Genomic DNA, 15,441 nt, shown 5'->3' on the forward strand with positions numbered 1-15,441 from the left:
CAACAATGGCTTTGTTTACTTCCAATTTTTTTTTGCAAAATAGAAATAAAGCAGCACTTTCGTTTATATTTGACAAATATTGTTCAATCATGGACTAACTAGACTCAAAAAATTCGTTTCGCAAATTACAGATAAACTATGTAATTAGTTATTTCTTTATATATATTTAGTGCTCTATGCATGTGCCGCAAGATTTGATATGATAGAGAATGTGAAAAATTTTGAAAAATATTTTGTGAACTAAACAAGGCCTTAGTGTAGTCATGTACTTATTTAACGAGTGTAATAATGAGCCTAAAAGTCATAAATAAAAATATTATTCGCTAATTTGTTATGAGAGACAGATTCCATATGTAAGCTTAAACCAACACGAACATCATTTTACCTTCGGAACCACGCAGCCTCTCACCTCGCGCACATCACAACATCATCGAGAAAACGTCAAGTAATTTTTTTTTGCAGAAGGTACATTTTCAACGAAGAAAAAGGATAATAATTGAAACTAATCATTTCTCTTTCCTCGGCAAAGGTTGGAAACCAGACCTATTCCGAGCATCTCACACCGCCACTCGCAGTTTTCTAACCACCTTCCTTCCCCCTCCTCCCCTGACCCTGATGCCACCTTCTCCTCCGGTATCTGTATCCCACCCAGACACAGCTCAGCAGCAGCATCGCATCGCCTCGCCCCCGATTTCTTTTGTCTCTCTCTATCTCCAGTCTTAAAAATCCAACGCCAACGCGGCCGCCGGACGCGCATTGCTCTCCCTCCCTGGCTCGTCTCCTAATCATCGCCACCTCTTCCTCTGCTCCCCCTCCCAGGGGCCGTTCTTGGAGCTCCGGTTCCTTGAGCTGCGCCTGCGTCTGCTGCTGACGCCGCCGCCGGTGGTCGCGTAGGTGGTGGCGGCCCGCAATGGGGAGAAGGAGCAGCCGCGCCTGCTCCCTTCTTGGTTCCGCCCAGCTGCTCCTGCTGCTGCTCTCGCTCGCGCTCGGCTCCGCCGCCGCCCAGAAGGGCTCCACATGGAAGACCCTCAGCGGTAAGCTCGATTTGCTCCGCTCTCACTTCGTTTCTTGAAAAAGTTGGTGTGTATGTGATCTGATCTGGTCGCTCTTCGCTTAAAGATCAGCCTTTTTTTGCCTGTAAACTGCGAATTTGGTTTTTGTCCTACAGCTTGGCCTGGATCTTCAGGATGAACGTGAACTGGCTGCGCATTTAGTTCTTTTTTTTTGGGGGGGGGGGGGGGGGGGCTCAAGTTTCTGTTTTTCCGCAGCAAAATAGTTTTCTTTTTATGTTAAAATAAAAATAGTTTTTTAGGGCTTCTGCAGTAAAATAGTTTTGTTAGTCTTTAGCACTGTTTGGGGGACTAGATTTCTGATTGGAAGCTTGGGGCCAGCTATGATGCTTACCTTTTAGCATTTCGTCAAAAAAAAAAGAAGCACGGTAGCCTTTCCAGCTTAGTGGCATTTGGTTGTGATTCAGTAGCCGCATCTTTTGTGTTCATTTTACTGTTTACATCACCCTGCCCTAAGTACAAGCCTATGCATAATCACTTTCTTAGTGAGAAATACTCGTAAATCATTAGCTGCTGACGCCTACTGTTCATGGCCTGCTTATGGGCCCATGAGGATTGCTTGTTTTGAGAATGGGGTGGGAGTGGATCAGTTCGATGGATATTAATTCGGGTGGTGCTTTGACTTATAACGGTGATAATGGCCGATAATTTCACATGGTCATGCGTGTTTACCAGTTTTATGTCCGTCCGGTAATTTTGGTTTTTTAGTTTCTGCTGTAGCGCTTAGGATTGTTCCAGTACTTTTCGCCATCATGACCCTAACAGTAACACTCATCTCATTGTTCCAGGCAAGGCTCCAGTAATCGTTGCTAAGGGCGGGTTCTCTGGTCTATTTCCTGAGTCCAGTCTATATGCTTATCAGATTCTTGGGAGTCTTAGCTCCCCTGACACAGTCATGTGGTGTGATGTTCGGTTGACAAAGGATGGCGGTGGTATCTGCCTACCAAGCATAGACATGGATAACTGCACAACGATAGCCAATTTTTTTCCACAAGGGAAGAAGACCTACAATGTTAATGGTGTATCTACGGTGGGATGGTTCTCCGTGGACTACACAAGCACTGATCTGCTAAATGTATCTCGTAAGTGGAGTTACAAATTTGTGTTTCCTATTGTCTTGAGCATTTTGATCTTGTTAACTGTTATGGTATTCCTTTTGTACACTCAAAGGAATATGTTCAGATGTCTCATGTCTGTGCATTGAATCTTAAGCCACTTAGTAAATGCAGATGTCATGCTTCATTAACCCATTTTGATATTTGCAGTGAAGCAATCGGTCCTATCTCGTACCGGTGTATATGATGGTATCTTTCCAATAATTCCTGTTGAAAATGTTTACACCCAGTTTAATCCCGTTGCTGTTTGGTTAAATGTCCAGGTAGGGATAAAACTTTATCTAGCGTTGAACTAAAAAGTAGGCGATTTTCCTCCCACCTGAACATTTGTTTTCTTTCCAAATTGCAGCAAGACAGTTTCTACAGCCAGTTTAAGCTTAGCATGAGAAGCTATATCCTGTCTTTATTGAAAAATTTTGTTGTCGATTACATCTCATCGCCTGAAGTGAACTTCCTCACCAGTATATCTGGAAGAGTTAGCAAGAAGACGAAGCTTGTGTTCCGCTTTCTTGACGAACGCTCTATTGAGCCATCGACAAATCAGACTTATGGCTCAATGTTGAAAAATCTAACGTTTGTCAAGACTTTTGCCTCTGGAATACTTGTTCCCAAAAGCTATATCTGGCCTGTTACACCAGATAATTACCTGCTGCCTTATACTTCAGTTGTTGATGATGCTCACAAAGCAGGGCTAGAAATCTATGCTGCTGATTTTGCAAATGACTTTACTATCAGCTATAACTACAGCTATGATCCATTAGCAGAATATCTTTCCTTCATTGATAATGGTGCCTTCTCTGTCGATGGTGTATTGAGTGATTTTCCAATTACTCCTTCAGAGGCAGTTGGTGAGTCCATCTATCCTTTTTTTCTCATGATGCTATTAATAAGGTAGCCACTAGGTCAGTGTGATCTTTTACTTAGAATAGTTATGGAATCATGGTTCAGTTATTTTAAAACTTTTGGCACGAATCTCCTAACAAGATCAAAGATGTAGCATGGATCGTGACCTATTTGGTCTTGATTTGTTCTTCTTTTTCCCCTGCAGATTGCTTTAGTAACCTGAACAACAGCAAGATCGATCATGGTACACCTGCTTCCTTTGTCACTTCACGTTCACCTATTTTATAGTGTTACTGAAATTCGTCACACATTCACACTGCAGCTAAACCTCTAGTTATCTCTCATAATGGTGCTAGCGGTGACTACCCAGACTGCACCGACCAAGCTTATGAAAAGGCAGTTGCTGATGGTGCAGATGTCATTGACTGTCCTGTTCAAGTGACCAAAGATGGCATACTGATATGCATGAGTTCTGTTGACCTCATGAATGCTACTACTGTTGCAAAATCACAATTTGCTTCGCAAGTAACTACCATCAACGATCTAAAGGCTGGGCCTGGAGTCTTCACCTTCAACCTCACTTGGGATGATATTTCTAAGAACCTAAAGCGTGAGTTGATTTTATGTCATTACCCCTACTTTTCGTAAACCTGAATGTTTGCTTTGCAAATTGAAGTCAAACGTTTAGATATCTTCATGTATATATGGTTATGCTAAGGCATCTTTTTTGTGCAATTGATAACTAGTGAACAGTTAATGGGCCCATCTGTAATTTTTCTTGCACTGATCATGCATTTGCTTCATTTTTTATTGGCAGCCATGATATCGAACCCAGCGATCGGCTTTAACCAGTACAGAAATCCCAGAAACAAGAATGCAGGAAATTTCATGAGATTATCAGACTTTTTGACCTTTGCAAAGGGAAAGGATTTGTCAGGAATCATGATAACTGTTGAGGTAAGAAATTAATGATATGGAAAAATGTTATATCTAGTGTGAACCTAGATTTGAGTGATATGAAGTTGGCTATAGTGCTGTTCCAAATCTCTTACCATTTATCAAGTATACTGCACCGAGATCAATTGCTTTAGGGATTACTTGATAATCATTTTTTTCATAGAAAAAAGTTCACAGATCTGAAAACACAACCTGTACAGTTAGTGATTTTTTTTTATTATATGATTAAAGACTAGACTGGCAGAATCCAAATAAATGACAAATATTTCTAGATTAGTGACCCACAAACTTCATTCTGGTACAGAACCTTGATGAGAGGATTGATAGTTGGGCCACTGAACCCTGTGCCTCACCATCTAGTCTAGTTTTGACCCTGCCACAAGCCCACAAGTAATCTAGTAGAATTAAAAACCACAGTGACCAGTTCATAGACATTTTAGCTACGTAATCCTTCACTAGGTTAACTAGCATTTCTATGTCTAGAACTTGCTTGTGAAGAACCTGAAGTTAAAGTAAATAATGTGACTTTACCCCTAACTAGCTACACTTGACATGGTTTAAAATATGTAAACTTACCCTACAAAAGGATGACCAAAGCAAAGCCAATCCCTTTTTTGTGTCTCATGTGGTGGAGTTCTTGCAAGTCCTCACCGCACCTCTTTCTCCCTTCTCTTTTTAATTTTTGCAGCATGCTGCCTTCATGGCAGAGGAGCTTGGATTTGGTGTGGTAGATGCAGTGATCAAAGCCCTTGATGACTCTGGTTATAGCAAGCAGACTGCCCAGAGTGTTATGATTCAGTCAACCAACAGCTCAGTTCTAGTGAAGTTCAAGCAGGAAACCAAGTACAACCTTGTCTACATGATTGAAGAAAATGTCAGAGATGCTGCACCTTCCTCCCTTGCAGATATTAAGAAGTTTGCTAGTGCTGTTTCTGTTAGCACCACATCTGTTTTCCCGGAAGACCATTATTATTTGACAAACCAGACCAATAATCTTGTTAAGTCCCTTAAGTCTGCTGGCCTCCAAGTTTACGCTTACGTGCTCATGAATGAGTTTGGTACTCAACCAAATGACTTCTTCGCAGACGCCACTGTACAGATTAATGCTTATGTGCATGTGCGAGGTGCTAATGTGGATGGGGTCATCACTGATTTCCCTGGGACTGCTCACAGATACAAATGTAAGTTCCTGATTACAATTTCACAAGTACTGTATCATTTGTTAAGTGATTCAAATATATGAAGTTCTCGATGAATTTATTGGTCACTTTCTGCAGTGAACTCCTGCACGAGCATGGGAAAGAACGCACCACCCTTTATGTCGCCTCCAAAACCTGGTGACCTCCTTACAACCATGCCCCCATTTGCACAACCACCAGCAGCGGCGCCAATGCCGCTCTTGACGGATGCTGACGTCGCAGAACCAGCCCTACCTCCAGTCAGTAACACCACCACGCCTGCATCGCCTTCGGATGCTGCCCTCATGATGCGGACTGATGTCTCGATCCTCATCACATTGCTGATGCTATGTGCTTCCCTCCTCATCTGAAGATAGTCCTGCACAACATCATACGCGGCGTGGCGCATTAGAGTTGAGGATTTCACATTGAGCTGCTAATAGCAATTCTTTCCACCACCTTTATGTAGCGATTCTTTTTCTTGTTCTATCCGGTGTTTTGGAGGATGGATGGATGTTCAGCTTGATACCCCAACGGTGACACCTGTGTGTGCTGCCGCTGCCTCTAGGTACATTTTGGTACATATGTGTGGTGATACATTGTTCAGGTCATCTTTCCTACTGCCAACCTGCCGCTGGAGGGCAAGATATTGACTGCAACATTACTTGGGTTTGTTAGAATGCGCTCCAATCCATCTCAATCCACATGGATTCGAAGGGATTGTGGTGTAAACTTAGTTAATTTTCTACCATAATCTCTGCCAACCCGTGTGAACTGGGGGTGAATTTGTGTGTATCCAAAATTCCAAACAAGCGCTTGGGAGCTTTGAAAAGGAGTAAAATATATTTGAGGCCCAATAACTTGTGAGCAGTATTATCTAGGTCTACCAATTCTAAAATTGTATTTTTTATTTAGCCTATAAACATTTTAAGCAGTCCATCAACTCTAAATTTGTATATATATTGTTTTTACCTTTTAAGCGGTTCATTGCAGCTCTATACCTCATTGTCCATTAAATCTGATGTGACATGCACAGTAGCATCCAAAATTCCTTCGTGGCCAACGCCTCTTCGAACTCCATCCGACGGAGTCGCGGCGAGGGACTAACCAAGCCCGCTGCCGTGGCGTTCTGACAAACTAGCTCCACATTCCATGAGCATCGATGCTAGATGTCATGTGGGGCGTGATTAGTTTCCGCATCAAACCAGCTTGGCTCGCACATGGAAGACAGGCTTCCCACAGGTGCCGAGTGTCCGGCAGCATGTCCTGATTGTCCTCCGGCTGGAAAGGCGACATGCACGGACACCATGTTGATGTAGCCGTATAGAAGTCGGACACCTGGAATGTGGCCGAGTCCGTTTGTGTTAATACATCTCCATTGCAATTTTTACTCTTTCTTTGGGCATAAAATTGAAATGATATGCCATGTTTCGCGTGTGGCCACAGCAGCCTCGAATCCGGTCAGCTTTCATAAGAATTTATTATACAAAACTGATTTTACATCTCAACCTAGCAACAAAGTACATTTGCACATGCATTATGGACTTATGGTATCGATATGTATCATTTCATTTTTTAAATATACTTAGAAGTATTTAATACTTGTGGTATCGATAATTATATAGCTCACCTAGAAACTACGAGACAAATTTATTAAGCCTAATTAATCTCTCATTAGCACATGTGGAGTTACTGTAGCAATTATGGCTAATCATAAACTAAGGCCTTGTTTAGTTTTCAAAAAATTTCAAGATTTCCTGTCACATCGAATATCGCGGCACATGCATGGTGCATTAAATATACATGAAAATAAAAACTAATTGCATAGTTTGTCTGTAAATCATGAGATGAATCTTTCAAGCCTAGTTACTCCATGATTGGACAATGTTTATCAAATAAAAATGAAAATGCCACAGTGTCGAAATCTAAATTTTTTTAAAACTAAACAAGGCCTAATTAGGCTTAAAGATTCATCTCGCGATTTATAATTGAATTGTGCAATTAGTTCTTTTTTCATCTACATTTAATGCTTCAGGTATGTATCCAAATATATCGTCTTGTTTGTCTGGCTGATAAGCCATGACAGAAAGTACCGTTGGTTTGGTTGATTTATTGTGAGAGAAAAATACCGCTGAATGGCTGGTAGATTTGATGAGATGAGTGAAAAGTTTTTCAAGAGAGGGAACTAAATAGGACGTAGTCTAAATAGTTGCTACTCCTTCCATCCCAAATTGTAAGTCATTCCAAGAATTTTGGAGAGTCAAAGCATTTTCACGTTTGACCAAAATTATAGAGTGAAATACTAAGATTTGTAACGTAAAGTGAGTATACTATAAAAATATAATTAAGGAATAATCTAATGATATTTAGTTGGTATTATAATAATAATTATTATCATATAAATTTGGTCAAATTTTGAAAAAATTGAATCTCCAAGATTCTTGGAATGACCTACAGTTTAGGATGGAGGGAGTACTTGTTAGTCCATCTTCCCGCCGATGTATGACTGAATTCGTAATGTTAAACTCTGGTCGCCTAAATTCAGTTGGACTACAACTAGCCCTGATCCGGACACGCCCATCCATGTTAATGAGGTCGTAATGTTACAATCTCGCCGGAACTGAGCATTTGTTCATTCTGTTCTGCAATCTGAAGAGGATGTAATTGGATCGGACTATGGAATGCACATTGGAGATTTGTACTGGAGCAGTCAATTAGGCCACACAATCTCCAGGTCCTGAAACAAACATGATTATGCAAGAGCTGCCGAGTGAGAAGAGTAGCAGTAGCAGCCATCGGACATCGGAGGAGCCGAGCGACGTCCACCGGCTGGCGGGCGCCACCCCATCCACCATCCGTTGGGAGTTCGGGACGCCACGCCACGCCGCGTTCCAAACCCGAGGAGTTCGCGTGTGGCCACGGCGCTGCCGCAGCCAGTCGTCGCCCATCCCATCCCATGCCATGCCGCTCTCCGCCTCGACGCCGCGGGCGGCGACGCACACGGCCGTGTACGTGGCGGCGGTGCCTCTGCGGGCGCCCAGAGGCCCCGCGCAGCTGCTGATGTCGGCGGGCTACTCGCTGGGCATGTGGGACCTGCAGCACTTCATGGTGCTCCTCCGCCCCGACCCGGCGCTGCCCCAGGCGCTGGTGTTCGACTTCCAGCCGCGGGACCCGGAGGACGCCCTCGCCGCGCTCGCGGTGCTGTCGCGGAGAGAGATCCCTGGTATGGTAGAAACCCTCCGCCTTCCTTCGCGGTTCATCGATTGATCGATTCGTGCCATGGCGAGAGCCTATCTGTCTGTCCTGCCATGGATGGGCGAGGATTTATTTGTCCTTGGATCTGCAACTGCAATGGATGGATGGGGTGTTCAGGCGTGGTTCGTCGAAGAACGCTACGGCGGGTCCCGGACCGGCGGTGCTGGCTCGTCGGGCACTGCTGCTGCGACGGGGACGGGGACGGGGACGACGATGCCGTTGCCGCCGCCGGCAGGTTCAGCGAGCGGTGGCCGACCGGCCTGGTGGTCGGGGAGCACGACTGCCGGGACTACACTAACGGTAATCCGTCAGGGCCGCCCTCATTCATATCCATCGCCATTGCAAAATCGCCGTGGTAGTGCGATCCGTCTCACCCTCTCTCTTTGTTTTGTTTCGTGGATGGATCGCCAAGGGCTGGTCGAGGTGCTGACAGGTGAAAAACGTGTCCTGGAGTCGCTCCGATTGCGCGGCGACGGCAGCTAGCACCACCAGCGGGGCGGCGCCGCCGCGGTGCGAGTGCCTCTCTCTTTCCTTTTGTACAGTGACCCTCCATTCCTTCGTTCTCGTGGCGCACTAGCGAGTGTGTACTGAATCTCCATCGAGATTGGAGATATGGTTTCCAATTCTTTGGTGACGTCGCGCGTGCGCAATCTGATGATGCAATCGTTTCCTGAAAAAAAAAAGAATACTATGCTTACTGATGCAGTTTGGTCGAGGTAACAGGCAACCTCTGCGTAATTCGGGAGTGATTGTTTGTCCAGCCTCGTTGCAGATTGTCTGATAGAGTTCGTCTGAATTTTTTGCTCGGATGCTTCTGAGTTACTAACTCGTCGTCTTACCTGTAGATGGATGATCTAAATACCCACCGTCAGTATAATAAGCTACCCCAGACAAGGCAATGGTGTAACAAAGAAATGAGGCTTCACTTTGCTGAAGATCAAGGCAAATCTGAAGTAACATTGATCTGTAACATAATCAGGTGAAATCCTTTGGACTAGAAGAATCTGTTGGCTCAATCTATTGTTAGCATCTTTTGCCATCTGAATACTTTCCTCAAGTAGTCGAAGTCCTACCTTGAACTGAACAGTAGGTCACCCTGCCAACTCCTTCAGAAGAAAACAGAGTCCGATTTTTTCCTCAACTTGAGACAACAACATGTAATGCATCATCCGTATTCCCATAACAAAGCCCACTCTTTCCGGTACTAATCTTCCTGTTGATGGTTGACCCTTGCACCAATGCTTCTCAAGCAGTGGCAAAGCTGTCCCCATGGTGTCCTGAGAATACATGATCACCAACCGCCACTGCAGGCCCCCTTTGCCCCTACGTCCCCAGTCCCCACCACCTCATCCATCCATCTCATCTCAACCCCAGAAACAACAAACCAATTACTTGCACTCACTGTGCTTACTCGTGCCATGACCATGATGACGCCGACAAATGGTGGTAGATCGGGCGTTGACTAATGCAACGACTTTTCTCCATTAACCCTTATCTGAAGCCTGAAAGGAGGAGACAGGGCATGTAGGCGAGGCCATTAACCCTCCCTTATCTGGAAGCCTGTGATTGATCCAGAGGCTTATCATCAACTCAATTCTCAGAGTCTATATGATCCACCAACCACACATAAGTGCATCTAGCTCTGTGTGAATCTATCGACTCCATCGATGACCCCGCTGCATCCACCGCAGATGGTGCGTGCTGCGTGCCCCTGCCCTACCTGCACAGCCAAATCAGGCAGGCAGGCAGCAGCCTGTGACATGAACGCACCAGAGGAAGAAGATACTGTCCGTGTTTAGCTGGCCACCATCACCAATTCACACAAAGAGCTTTCTGCCTGCACTGCACCTTAGGTTCTACTACTTCTACCTGCAGCACTAGCTAATTAAGCGAGCACTATCTGTGGACGTTGGTGAATCAGGCATGCAATCCACGGAGACAACCAGAATCCAGAAGTATTCTTGCATTGGTAAAGGGGAGTCTTGAATGACATGATGTTTGTTCTTCTTCAGATCATGCTGCGGCATGACTCAACATGCTGATTGACAATTTTGGAAAGTTGATGGAAATGTGGGGCCTAATTGGTTGGCTACTAAAATTTACCATATCAAGGATTTGGCAAGTTAAAAGTTGGGCAAAAAAATTGCCAAAGATTTGGCAAGCCAAATGTGAGAAGTTGACAAGTTTTGGTAACCAACCAAATACTAGCCAAAATCATGGCTTGCCAAGACATGACAAGTTTTGGTAGCTAACCAATCAGGCCTGCAGTAATTAATCATCATGGCGCCACGTATCTGGTATTTGTGCAGACGCATACTAAGTCTGTTCAGGAAGATGGTTCCTATGGATTTTCTGGAGGGCCCTGCTTGCTTGCACAGACTATGCATGGTCTGATGACTGATGATCTTCTCAGTTCAGAGTTTCAGACTAGGGGTGGTTGGTTTTCAGCTCAAGCCTCAAGTGACCTGCAACAGATGATCTTCTTTCACACCTCTGTACCTTCACTGTCAAATCTGATCTGCTGCGGTGCTGCCCAAGTCAAGGCTCATGAACATTCTATTCTATCACCTGCGGGCTCATGTTGAAATTGTTTCTAATCCAAGTAAATTTGGAAAGAGTACACTTATGCGCCTACCGTAAAACTATCACAAAATTACACACAGTTTGCACGATTTATCACGAAATACACTTTTTTTTTGCCACGCGCACACCATCAACCCATTTTTGCCCACTGAGGTGAGTTTGGAGTAACCTTCACCATGCCGACATGTAACGGTCCATGAATTATCTTTCGATGAAACAGGAGTGATTTCCAATTACTGGTTATTATAAATAAAAAAGTTACATGAAAGGGGGAAAAACAAAGATTACACAAATCCTTGTAGCCAAAGTTCTCTGTCTGATGGGAAATACAACTTCTTTGCTCTAAAGATAACCTAAGCAAACACACTTTTGAAAACTTCTTTGCAGTACTACGGCAGAGGAATTATTGAGGACAGAAAGTAACAGAGCAAAGGTTCTACTTTTTGGTAGAGACCAAAAGATTTTGGTCAGCCTACCTTTGAAGTTTGGTCTGAGTACCTAAGAAACTTTTGCAGCAGTTAATTAGATCAAATTGGTAGAAATAAAATAGTGGGGAACTTCTGAAATTGCAAGCCCGGCCAACTTGTCTTTCTTCACCCCAAAGATCTGTCATAGTGCACATCATTTTCGGACCATATTCTCGAAGAAAGAGCATTTTTGCACCAGATGAAACTTCATATATACAAAAGCTGAAATCCAAGTTCTAAATGCCAAAACTAACAAAACTCCAAAGAAGACCAAGAATTCCACATCACAGAACTTTATTGTACGTCCTAGACCCTAGTAGACTAGATAGTAGGGACCATCCCGTACAAGAATACGAGATACAGTACTCGATACACTATGCACCATCTCAACCTGCTACGTACATATATGTTGTTTAACACCTACATACCCAAATGGTACATGCATGCATGGATACGTATTTATATATATATATAGGAACGTAGAAGAATTCTACTCTGCAGAGTACGTGGTATATATACGGCTAGCTACGCGTAAATGGCGTAGCGCATGCTCTCGCGCACCATGAGGTGGCTGACCTCGTCGGCGCGCGGCCGCCACCCGGTGGCAGCCCACGCCTCCTCGGTCGCGCCGACGTCCTCGCCGTCGAAGCGGATGGCGCACGCCAGCGCCAGCAGCGCCCTGGCCAGGGCGCCGCCCAGCGTCGGCGCCACCACCGCGCCTCCCGCGGCCGCCGGAGCGGCACCACCGTCAACGTCGCCGTCTGCGCCGAGCGCGCTCTCGTCCACCACCCGCGCCGTCCGCCGCCGCCGCCGGCCCCATCGCAGGCCCTGCCGCACCAAGCCCCACATGATCGATGACCGACAGGCAGCAAAAAGACGGTACGATCGAGAACCTTATTAATTCTCCCCTCTCTCCCTCCCTCTCTCTTTTCCTCCTCAGCACATCATCCTTACGTGCACGCACGCTTCGGAGCTCTGAATCTCTTTGGTCTCTCCTAGCAGGTGTGTGTAGTTTGTTGGGTCACGCGGCTCGCACCATGTCTATGGCACCACTCATGCTGTTTGCTAGCTTCTGCTGTCTTCCTCCTTGGCTCAGACACGCCATTGTCGACCAGAGCCTAGTACACTAGTATATATACAAGGACGACAGATTCTGCTGCTAGCTATGCAGGAGACTGCTTGACAGGTTATTATATAGCTAGTTCATGGAAGCAAGCAACATCCGTGGGATATGTATATATGGAGGGGAGCATGCTAGAGGAGAATTGGAGCAGGGGGAGGCCGGGACACTGACGAACGAGAGAGGCAGAGGACTCAACAGCATGATCAGCTAGGAGGACGGAGGAGCGAGAGGGTCGATCTAGGTCGAGGAGGACAAGGCAGGGATAGTGGTGGTGGGGTGAGGGGAGCACTACCCTGGCTAAAGAAAAGGTTATCACGAACTACTCGGTAGTGGGATGGAGGATTCTGCTGGGTAGTGGCGATGGTGCCTGTTTCTTTCACCCCCCTCAGTGCATCATCAAACGCGGAACGGGCCAACGGGGCTTTAGATGCCACAATAATTAACCTCCTGTTTAGCATGTTTGGTAGAGTTGTAGACTGAATCCGGAATCGCTAATAAACAATGGTTTACAGAAAATTGGACCAGCGCTAATTTGATGAGGTGTTTTTCTAAAAGGAAAAAAAAACTACTTAACCTCTTGAACTATTGATGGTAGTTTAATACCTTACCCTCTTACCTATAAAACCAGATATTTTGTCCCCCTTAAACTACGAAAAACCATCATTAGATCATTCTCAACGAGGAGAATGAAATCATGAGGCTAGAAGACATAAACAAATAAAAAAATGTTCCTAGCTAGCCACACAACATATTAGAGTGGGCCATCTAGGCAAAGACACTTCATTTATGGGTAACCGACTAACTTAGTCCTAGCGATCTGTTTTTTTAACCTTCTCTCTGTCTTGTCGTCAAATAGGTACTAGAAAACTGTTGTTGGGGACGCCTAAGGTGGTTTAGCTAACATCATATATTACGTGAGTGCTCACATGGCAATGAGTCAATAAACAATAGTAAAAAGTCTTTACTACAACACCCTAATATATCAAGAATCAACATATAATCCCCTCAACCATAAAACCTGATATTGCAGTCCTTAAAGCATTTAATACTATTTAAATGGCACCTTTGATGGTTTTTTAGGGTTGTTTGGACACCGTATCTCACCACACTTACTCATGCTTGAATACAAGCCCATATGCTCCCTCCCTTCCCTACTCTTTCTAGGCTTTCACCACCACCCGATGAGCATCAAGTGGTGTATAACTCTGGATCATTCCTGACGGTTCTATTTATTCCTGACGGTACTATGAAAACCGACAGGATTAGAAATATTTCCTGTCGGCTGAACAAAACCGACAGGAAAGACACTTATTTCTCCTGTCGGTTGTGCAGTTGCCGTCAGAAAACTATAAACCGTCAGGAACTGGGGCCCGCCCAGCACACAAATATCCTCATCCACAGAAGTCCTAACCCTATCTTATCTTTTCTCTTCCACTTGCTACGCGCCACCACCGGCCGCCCCTTCGCGCAGCTGAAAGGTCCTAATATGGCTAGAGGGGGGGGTGAATAGTCTATTTAAAAATTCTACAAACTCACTAGAGCAAGAGGTTAGTAAATAACAAAGCGAAGCTTTTTGCTCTAGCTCTAATGGGGTGTTTGCAAGCCACCTATCCAACAATTCTAGTTGATATAATCACTAGGCACACAAGAGCTATGTCACTACTTACACTAGAAAGCTACCTAAAGTTTTTATACAAGTAAGCTACTCTAGTTTGCGGGAATGTAAAAGAGATGGTTTTAACTTTATACCGCCGCGTAGAGGGGATGAACCAATCAATAAAATGAAGTCCAATCACCGAGAGAAATCCAATAAACAATCACAATGGAGACACACAATTTTTCTCCCGAGGTTCACGTGCTTGCCGGCACGCTACGTCCCCGTTGTGTCGACCAACACTTGGTGGTTCGGTGGCTAAGAGGTGTAGCACGAACCTCGTCCTCACTAGGACACCACAAGAACCTACCCACAAGTGAGGTAGCTCAATGACACGAGCAATCCACTAATGTTGCCTTTGGCTCTCCGCCGAGGTAGGCACAAACCCCTCACAATCACCGGGAGATGGCCACGAACAATCACCAACTCGTGCCAATCCTCCTCTGCTGCTCCAAGCCGTCTAGGTGGCGGCAACCACCAAGAGGAACAAGAAAACCGCAGCTAGAACGATCCCCAAGTGCCACTAGATGCAATCACTCAAGCAAATGCACTTGGAATCACTCCCAATCTCACAAAGATGTTTAATCTATGAAGGAGATGAGTGGAAGGTGTTTGCTTAGGCTCACAAGGATGTCTAGTAGTCAAGAATGCCAAGAGAGTAAGCCCCAAGCCGGCCAAACACGTATATATAGCCCCTCAAACAAAAAGAGCCTTTGGCTCTTTCACTGGACAAAACTCGGGGTCACCGGACGCGCTTAAAGGGGCACCGGACGCTCAACACCTGCGTCCGGTGCTCCAACGTCAGCCACGTGTCCCCTTTTGAAAAACTCGTGTCAGAGTCTAACGGTCACCTGCAGTGCACCGGACGCGTCCGGTGCACACCGGACTCATGCGCAGAGAGCTCCGCAAACTCGCAGGGTCACCGGACGCAAGCCACCGGACGCACCCTGAGCGTCCGGTGCTCACGGACTCACACCCAGAGAGGTTTGCAAAATGCGCGGACACTGGACTCAGACCACCGGACGCTCCAGCTTGCGTCCGATGCCTGGCGTCCGGTGCCTAACCCTACCTGAGCCAGGCAGTCTGCACACCGGACGCTCAGACACAGCGTCCGGTGCCTCTGAGCCAGCGTCCGGTGAGGAACACTCCCGCGACTTCTCCAAAACTCACACCGGCGCAATAGAAAATATGCACTT

General features: G+C 45.5%; 3 protein-coding genes across 3 annotated transcripts; 2 read left to right on the forward strand and 1 right to left on the reverse strand.

The window, feature by feature from the left end:
- Positions 608-6,020, forward strand: LOC8055428 (glycerophosphodiester phosphodiesterase GDPDL3). The gene is made up of 9 exons (XM_002452321.2): positions 608-1,034; positions 1,859-2,152; positions 2,336-2,448; positions 2,535-3,033; positions 3,234-3,272; positions 3,351-3,638; positions 3,846-3,985; positions 4,674-5,166; positions 5,263-6,020. The coding sequence occupies exons 1-9, from the start codon at positions 911-913 to the stop codon at positions 5,532-5,534; spliced, it is 2,262 nt and encodes a 753-aa protein (XP_002452366.1). The 5' UTR covers positions 608-910; the 3' UTR covers positions 5,535-6,020.
- LOC8070581 lies at positions 7,641-9,559 on the forward strand. Its single transcript, XM_002452322.2, has 4 exons — positions 7,641-8,386; positions 8,536-8,718; positions 8,831-8,928; positions 9,264-9,559. The coding sequence occupies exons 1-3, from the start codon at positions 7,912-7,914 to the stop codon at positions 8,899-8,901; spliced, it is 729 nt and encodes a 242-aa protein (XP_002452367.2). The 5' UTR covers positions 7,641-7,911; the 3' UTR covers positions 8,902-8,928; positions 9,264-9,559.
- Positions 11,639-13,068, reverse strand: LOC8070582. Its single transcript, XM_002454044.2, has one exon. It carries the CDS (start codon positions 12,315-12,317, stop codon positions 11,994-11,996), a length of 324 nt encoding a protein of 107 aa, XP_002454089.1. The 5' UTR covers positions 12,318-13,068; the 3' UTR covers positions 11,639-11,993.

Source organism: Sorghum bicolor, chromosome 4 (genome assembly GCF_000003195.3).
Source record: "Sorghum bicolor cultivar BTx623 chromosome 4, Sorghum_bicolor_NCBIv3, whole genome shotgun sequence".
NCBI classification, from domain to species: Eukaryota; Viridiplantae; Streptophyta; class Magnoliopsida; order Poales; family Poaceae; genus Sorghum; species Sorghum bicolor.